This window comes from Dermochelys coriacea, chromosome 3, assembly GCF_009764565.3.
Source record: "Dermochelys coriacea isolate rDerCor1 chromosome 3, rDerCor1.pri.v4, whole genome shotgun sequence".
Taxonomy (NCBI): domain Eukaryota; kingdom Metazoa; phylum Chordata; order Testudines; family Dermochelyidae; genus Dermochelys; species Dermochelys coriacea.
In genome coordinates this window covers 115,582,967-115,591,728 of record NC_050070.1, presented here as the reverse complement: position 1 = coordinate 115,591,728, position 8,762 = coordinate 115,582,967, and the positions used below count along the sequence as shown (strand labels likewise).

Genomic DNA, 8,762 nt, shown 5'->3' with positions numbered 1-8,762 from the left:
TTAAATACATTTTCCTTTAGCTTTCTTTGACAGTACACATTTTAATCACCTGACTTCCTTCTCACCCTCCGTGGGGTAAGACCTTCTTTAGAATTATATGATGCTTTCATTTCTCCCTCTGGAGTATAGTGGAATCCTGGATGATCTATAAAATAATCAGAGGCATCAATAAACGTTAAGTATTATTTGATGTGTCACATCAGCACTTCTGGGAAGGGTTTACTTTCCTTTTGTGTCTTACATTGTGGTGCATACTTTGTCAGAGCTGCATAAATAACTGATAATGGTAGTTGTTGTAGTGTTACCAATTAGCTACTGAAAAAACATTACATATTTAATACTACTTTACCAATGGATTGCTAACACAACAATATTGTTGCACAATTACTATGTCTAACTTAATCTGGATGAGTGTACTGCAGTCACAGTCAGTGCCCTCCTGTCCCATTTCCCACAAAAAATACAAGTCTGCTCTGCTCCAAGGTTTCCTGGGCATTTAGCTATATTGTGTTTAAATCTATAATTGGAGTGAATTTTACTAACTTACCAGAGATTTCTAATAACATAGGGGACAGGGAGAGCCAGTCAGATCATATCATTAGTAAAAGCAGAAAGCAAGAAAGATAAAAAAAGACAGGGTACAGAGGGGATTGGGCTCATCTTTGAATGTTGGCAATATCTAAGACTAACATTACCTAACACTAGCGTGGGATGGACACACACATGCACACACACCCCTCAAAAATATTCACGGGAGAGAACTCTGGAGAAAAGGGAAACTCTGTCAGGGTCCCATTATTGGGTTTTCTTGAGGTGGTTCTTTGGGTGCAATTGCCTCCTATGGAATACCCTACAATTCTACCCTCATATCCTCCTAGACTGCAAGAGGGCAAAGCCATCCACGGAAGCCTTATGCCTCCCTGGTAGCTCTGTCTGGATTCCAGACTGCTATATTACCAGAGAATCCCTAGTAGCAGCTCCCCCATGATGCCTGCTTTCATAGGTTTGCCAACATGCAGAAGAGACAGAAGTATGAAAGCCTCAAATGGCATTTAACTTATTCTCAGCTTTTCAATGGGTCCTGGCCAGGAGGAGATAACATTGCTGAAGCAGCTGACCAACCACACCCTGTTCTGTTCAGAATAAGAAAGAGCCAGATGGAGAGGTCCACTGGAGGGCTGATCTAACCTTCCGGTTTACTATCAGCCACATCCTGTTGGTTGCTGAGTGGCCTCAACTCCCACTGATTTGCACAGGATCAAGCCTTATTTTAAAGAACATACACACAGGTTTCTTGCATTTTAGATGAAATCTAGAGAATATGTAGCAAAAGATGAATAGTTGAAAAAATTATAGTGAAAGAAAAACTTACGTATGGCATCCATTTCTAGAATTGCCTGCTTGGCCTGAAAGATATAAATTGTGCAAAACCAGGTCACACAATACAAATATACTAAATAATGTCACATGACACATACAGGAGCTCAAAAATTAAAATGTATTTCTACCCAATAAACATTATAAACAATTTTTCTTTGGTCACTTTATATACAGTTTAGATCAGGGATTCTCAAACTAGGGGTCATGACCCCTCAGGGAGTTGCAAGTATTACGTGGGGTTGCAAACTGTCAGCCTTCACCTCCAAACCCCACTTTGCCTCCAGAATTTATAATAGTGTTAAATATAAACAAATGTGTTTTTAATTTATACGGGTGTGTCACACTCAGAGGCTTGCTGTGTGAAAGGGATCACCAATACAAAAGTTTGAGAACCTCTGGTGTGGATGGTTCTACACACTATGCATTATACTGGACTGGCATTTTACTCTTCCAAGTTTAGTAAAATACATTTTCCAGGTACAAGTAACAACTGCTGCTGTTCACTGTACAGGTTCCACCACAATTTCCCTTACCAGCCACCATTTCAGCAGTGCCAAGGGAGCAGTGAATGGCTACATTGTATTAGCTGGGTATCTTTCTACTATGAGGAAATACCAGCAGGTGTGAAGCTGGCATACCTGATTATATTAGCCCCTCTAGTGGGTATTTTGAGAACATGTAGCCCTTTGGTTAGATTTGGTTTGGCAGACAGACCCTTATGGGACTGCTGTCAGCTGGTAGAATTTAGAGCAGCCCAAAGGCTCCTCCAACCTCTGCTGGAACCAGCACACAACTGACATCAGAAAAAGGGAGCTGTACTAGTTCTCTAACAGCTCCTCCCACTACCTACCGCATCTGCTGTGTTCAGAATCTTAAACATAATTTGGGGATTCTAAATATATGTCCATTTGAATGTGAATGCTTTCTGGAATCTTGAGAATTATAACAAAAAAAAAATCCAAAAAAATTAAATTGGAAAACTACTCATTTGTTAAGAGGAGAAAATGTATTGTGTGCCATGAAAAACAAGTATCAACATTGCTCCCGCTAAGCAATTTCTAACCAGATTTATTTTTTAAATGTATTACTGGATGTCATCTGCCCTAGAGACAAGAAGTACCACCAAAAATTAATATTTTATTACTGTTTAAATAGCAAAGTCAATATCCCAAGACTTTTCCTGTGTTAATATATTTCTAAAGAAAAAAAAATATGAGCTATCATTGGACATATAAGCCCAAAAAATAAAAATACATAAATAGCTTAGAGCGTTTGCATCGTTAAGGATGCAGTTCTGTTATTTTCCACTAGGTGTCATGAATTGACTACCATCAATATGTGAAAAGGTGCAGGGGAGGAAGATGGAGGGGAATCAGCAGATGTGAGTAGACACTAGATATTTATTTTATTTGAAAAAAAGAAAAGGAGTACTTGTGGCACCTTAGAGACTAACAAATTTATTTGAGCATAAGCTTTCGTGATCTACAGCTCACTTCCTCAATGCATTCAGTGGAAAATATAGTGGAGACATTTATATACACAGAGAACATGAAACAATAGGTCCATACACATTGTAAGGAGAGTGATCAGGTAAGGTGAGCTATTATCAGCAGGAGAGCCGGGGTGGGGGGGAGGGAGGAATCTTTTGTAGTGATAATCGAGGTTGGCCATTTTCAGCAGTTGATAAGAACGTCTGAGGAACTGCGGGGGAGCGGGGGCGGGAAGGGGGGGAATAAACATGGGGAAATAGTTTTCTTTGTGTAATGACCCATCCACTCCCAGTCTTTATTCAAACCTAAGTTAATTGTATCCAGTTTGCAAATTAATTCCAATTCAGCAGTCTCTCCTTGGAGTCTGTTTTTGAAGGTTTTTTGTTGAAGAATTGCCACTTTTAGGTCTGTAATCGAGTGACCAAAGAGATTGAAGTGTTCTCCGACTGGTTTTTGAATGTTATAATTCTTCACGTCTGATTTGTGTCCATTTATTCTTTTACATTCTTTTACTGTCCAGTTTGGCCAATGCACATGGCAGAGGGGCATTGCTGGCACATGATGGCATATATCACATTGGTAGATGTGCAGGTGAACAAGCCTCTGAAAGTGTGGCCGATGTGATTAGGCCCTATGATGGTGTCCCCTGAATAGATATGTGGGCACAGTTGGCAATGGGCTTTGTTGCAAGGATAGGTTCCTGGGTTAGTGGTTCTGTTGTGTGGTGTGTGGTTGCTGGTGAGTATTTGCTTCAGGTTGGGGGGCTGTCTGTAAGCAAGGACTGGCTTGCCTCCCAAGATCTGTGAGAGTGATGGGTCGTCCTTCAGGACAGGTTGTAGATCCTTGATGATGCGTTGGAGAGGTTTTAGTTGGGGGCTGAAGGTGATGGCTAGTGGCGTTCTGTTATTTTCTTTGTTGGGCCTGTCCTGTAGTAGGTAACTTCTGGGTACTCTTCTGGCTCTGTCCATCTGTTTTTTCATTTCAGCCGGTGGGTACTGTAGTTGTAAGAATGCTTGATAGAGATCTTGTAAGTGTTTGTCTCTATCTGAGAGGTTGGAGCAAATGCGGTTGTACCATAGAGCTTGGCTGTAAGACAATGGATCATATGGTGTGGTCTGGATGAAAGCTTGAGCCATGTAGGTAGGCATAGCGGTCAGTAGGTTTCCGGTATAGGGTGGTGTTTATGTGACCATCTCTTATTAGCACCATAGTGTCCAGGAAGCGGATCTCTTGTGTGGACTGGTCCAGGCTGAGGTTGATGGTGGAATGGAAATTGTTGAAATCCTGGTGGAATTCCTCAAGAGCTTCTTTTCCATGGGTCCAGATGATGAAGATGTCACCAATGTAGCACAAGTAGAGTGGGGGCATTAGGGGAAGAGCTGAGGATGCGTTGTTCTAAGTTAGCCATAAAAATGTTGGCATACTGTGGGGCCATGCGGGTACCCATAGCAGTGCCGCTGATTTGAAGGTACACATTGTCCCCGAATGTGAAATAGTTATGGATGAGGACAAAGTCACAAAGTTCAGCCACCAGGTTTGCTGTGACATTATCGGGGATACTGTCCCTGATGGCTTGTAGTCCATCTTTGTGTGGAATGTTGGTGTAGAGGGCTTCTACATCCATAGTGGCTAGGATGGTGTTTTCAGGAAGACCACTGATGGATTGTAGTTTCCTCAGGAAGTCAGTGGTGTCTCGAAGATAGCTAGGAGTGCTGGTAGCGTAGGACCTGAGGAGGGAGTCTACATAGCCAGACAATCCATAAGTGTAAATTATTTCTCAGGGCTGCAAAGGGATAACTAAGATTACTCTTTGTGATACAAGCAACATGTTGTATTTGGGCAAGAGACTTGGGTAGAAAATGTTTTTAAAAAAATCTATTAAGGACTAGAGTTTAAGATTAATAAGTAGCTTGGTATAAATGTATCTTATATAGTGTGTGTTCAGTTTTCTATTATAATGTTCATTATATTAGAAATATGGGGCCATATCCTTTCATCAGTTTTTATGCAAAACTGATATTGACTTCAGTGGGTATTCTACATACAATGACAAGATCAAGGCCATAGCTTTTTTCTAAGGCCTTGTCATCAGTTGAGTGTAGGCAATTCCAGAAATACATTGCTTGAGTTATACCAAGGTAACTGCACCAGTGCAAACCCCCAGAGCAGAAGTACTACACTAGCATAAAAAGTGACTTACATCAGTCCAGTTTACCCCAGTTTTAAACCAAGCTAAATTACACTGATGCAAGTCACTTTTTACACTGGTGTTGTGTATCTACACTACAGGTTTACTCTGGTGCAGCTACCCTGGTATAACTGCAGGTGCAGAAGGACAAATCCCAGGGTAGACAAAGAGTATGACAAACCAATGAGATTTTAGGTTTCGTGTGCCAATTCCAGTAGATGTTTTTGCTAGAGCTTTTCCCTTTTAGTTTTATGAATCGTCTGAAGAATTAAAAAAAAAAAAAAAAAACCAACATATTACCTGAATTCCATTTCATTCACATAGAGAGGACTTTTCATGTAAAAAGCTGCTTCCAAATTGTCTTGTGACTGTCTGCTAATACAAGTGCCTTAAATAATACAAATATTTAAATTAAATTAGAGAGTTAGTTTATTTACCTTAGCAGGAATTTTAGCAGGGTGATTTTCTAGAATTAATCTCTTCAAGTGAAGAATCCAAAGGCGTTTATCTTGTTGTGATTTAGCCTGTTGTAAAATCATGAGATAGTCAAATAACTCATTACTGTAGCCACTCAGGGATTGGAGACTATAATATACAGGTGTGTACATGAATATGTAAGGGAAGAGTCTGGCCCCGTTCCCACAAACATTAGGGGAGATGGGATTTAAATACAGAAAATTGGGTGAATGTTTTATTTGGTATCATGTATAACAACATGTAAGGTTATGTTCAGAGCAGGGAGGTTTCTGTCATACCTGCACTGTGTGCTGCATCTTGGGGTTTTTGTAGTGGAAGACACTAAAGCTTAGTGGTTCCTTTGGTATTACTTCAACAAGCATGAGATTGCCACACTGTACAGAAAGAAGAGATAGTGAATCATAGAGGAGAGTATAAAGCAAGCTGGAAATTGATTCAATCAGCACATTACAATGTGCTCCATGACATACCAATATATGAGCTTTGTATGTAAACATTTCTTCTCTCTTCTTTGTAATAAGCAGCAGTTTGTCAAAGAGGAACAAAGTGCGCTCATTTTTGGCTCGTTGAATGCGGAAAGTTCCTTCTAAAACCAGCTCCCCATAGCTAGTGAGATCTGGCCCTTTCCAGTTAGTGAGTAAACTTTGTATCTCCTGAAACAGAGAAAACAATGCACCTTCTGAACAGTATTTTATTAAATGAGTTTTAAATTCAAAGTACGATCTACTGAGGACATTAGACATGTTCTATTTCAACCAGAACTGGGTGAAATTTTTTGACAAAACACTTTTCTATGAAAAACGAAAATGTACTGATACCAAAACATTTAGCAAATTCATGTTGACTTTGCTTAATTATTTTGGTAAAAAAAACCTAAGAAAATTCTGAAATTTTTATTTTCAAAATGAAATATTTTGAATGTTCAGTTCAAAGAAATTTTTAATTTCAAAATTATTTAATTTTAATAAAAAAAACAAAACATTTTTAAATTGTCAAAGTTGAAATGAAATGGTTCTATTTTAACGTAACAATGCATTTTGTTCAATCCAAAACTTACTTTATTTTATTTTTCTGTTCAATGAAAATTCATTTTCAGGTCAATCCAAAACAATTTTTGCCCCAATTTTTCAGAATTATCAGCAAACTGAAAAATCTGTTATTAGCTCATCTCTATTGACAACCTACATTCAACAATGTAAAATTCCCATGTGACGGCTGTTTAAGGACTTATGTGAAAAAAGTTAGGGGTCTTCATGGTGGATGCTAGGTGTCCATGTTACAAAAACTACCATCACAATTAGTTGAATGGGCACCCTTGTTGCCATTCACAGCAGAGATGACAAGGACTGAAGTGCATGGAGATTGAATTTTGGCAATGTTGCTACCTCATAGTACCACTACCTGTTCTGTGAAGAGCTATAAAACTTCAGTTGCTAGGACTGTTAATCTAGCACTATTCACCAGCACTAAAAATCACTAACTCTTTTTTAGTTGCCCAATTTTGGTCCAATTTTTCTTAATAGTCTTTCTCTATGTCATTCTTGTTATTGGTGATTGACCTAGCAGGGGTTAGATGTAGGCAACCTGGAGAATAAAAAAAATAATTTACAAATATGGACTCCAGCTTGCGCTGCTTCCCAACCCAGTCTGAAATGGTCGAGATTTGGTGACCTTCTGGGAAGGCTGCAAAAGACATCTGTTTGACTGGGTTTGGGGAGAAAGCTGAGGGCATGCTTTCTAGATGATGGAAGGGGAGATGACTGGCTGAGTTTCTATTGAATTGATCATTCAATGTGGCTGAGATATATTTGTGTTGCTAATGGTATGTTCGGGTGACAACATAGTTATTATTTAAATAAAAATAAATAATTAATACATACAAATAAACATAGGTTAGTACAGTGATAGCCTTAAGAAAATGAAGCTATACACTACTGCGCTCTCCTTTCCTTGTTTCTTCTAGTTCCTTGTTCTCCAACTCCATTGGCATAACTTCTATAAGCATGACATCGTACATGTCAGGTGTAGTAACCATGATTAGACCCCATCAACATTAAGGACATTTTCAAAAAATTTCCAACCAAAGCTAGCACTGCTTTAACTCTGGTGGTGATAGCAATGTGGGGGAAAATGACCCTATTACAGATTGACCCTATAGAATTATATTTCTGAGATAGCACACAGCTATGAGTTTCTTTCAAAGCACAGTGATTGCTGTACATCTGACAATACACTGAAGCAATGTTTCTGGAATATACACAAGACTATGATTAAAAAACACAATGAATGGAAAAGTTCCAATTTTATCACTTCTCTCTAGTAACTTCTACATCAGTTAAAGTATACCCCAGAGATCAATTTATCCACTTTGGAAGAGAATTCATGCAGAAATGCAGCCGTAGTAGCTGAAGAATTACAGACACTTCATTATATGATAGTACATAGAAGAGACATCAGTACCCATGTAGAACAGAGAAATTACTGAACTGAGACAAAAGGTTTTCTCCACCCCACATATTTGCCAGCTCAGACTGTAAATTATTAAACTAAGTTTTCCACAGCATCTAACCAACTTTATTGCCAAGTATTTCAGCTATCAATATCCATATTTATGTCAGTGACTTAGGGAAGACATTTTAAAATTAATGATCTTTTCTTCATTTATTTATATTCTCCAATTAACACACAAATATGGGATTTAGTGAGCACCATCTCTGCTCAGAAATACAAGAAACAAAGAATAACTTATAGATCACTTGAATGGGAGATGTCTCCTTCCCCATACTCTTATCCCCATATCCCTGCTGGTTTCCTTAACACAATAGAAAGTGTATGCGACCGTTTGTGAGGAGGTCTGGAATCAGTGCAATTTTGAGAGGGAATGATGGTTCTTCAAACAAAGTCTGCACAAGAAAATCTACTATAAACTACAGTGACTACCTAGAGTCGCTCCCTTTTCAATAAATGCTTCATTGAAGAGCAGCTGGATTTTTTTTTTTTTTTAATAAGGCATATTGCTGGCTCTGACCACTTCTCTGTATATTTTACACAGCAACTCATAGGCAGATACAGCCACACTTCAATAGCTAAGAAGAAGAGACACAAAATAAGCAGTAAGATGAGAAATGTCTCAAACCAAATAAAATTAAAAAGGGCAAAAGTCTGAAATAGGGAACCACAGGAGTTCTCAACAAAAATATGCCCTGTGGTTAAATAGTAGTGGTGTA

At 38.7% G+C, this 8,762-nt stretch overlaps 1 protein-coding gene across 5 annotated transcripts in view; it reads right to left on the bottom strand.

Moving 5' to 3' along the window:
• PLEKHG1 (pleckstrin homology and RhoGEF domain containing G1) overlaps nucleotides 1-8,762 on the bottom strand; it is a 221,239-nt gene that overhangs the window by 17,706 nt on the left and 194,771 nt on the right. For all 5 annotated transcript variants that reach the window (XM_038395901.2, XM_038395898.2, XM_043511195.1 and 2 more), the window contains 5 exons: nucleotides 6,006-6,188; nucleotides 5,814-5,909; nucleotides 5,496-5,582; nucleotides 1,373-1,406; nucleotides 50-145 (listed from right to left, as the gene is read on the bottom strand). In XM_038395901.2, the coding sequence (XP_038251829.1) occupies nucleotides 50-145; nucleotides 1,373-1,406; nucleotides 5,496-5,582; nucleotides 5,814-5,909; nucleotides 6,006-6,188 (496 nt within the window). The remainder of the gene's footprint in view (nucleotides 1-49; nucleotides 146-1,372; nucleotides 1,407-5,495; nucleotides 5,583-5,813; nucleotides 5,910-6,005; nucleotides 6,189-8,762) is intronic.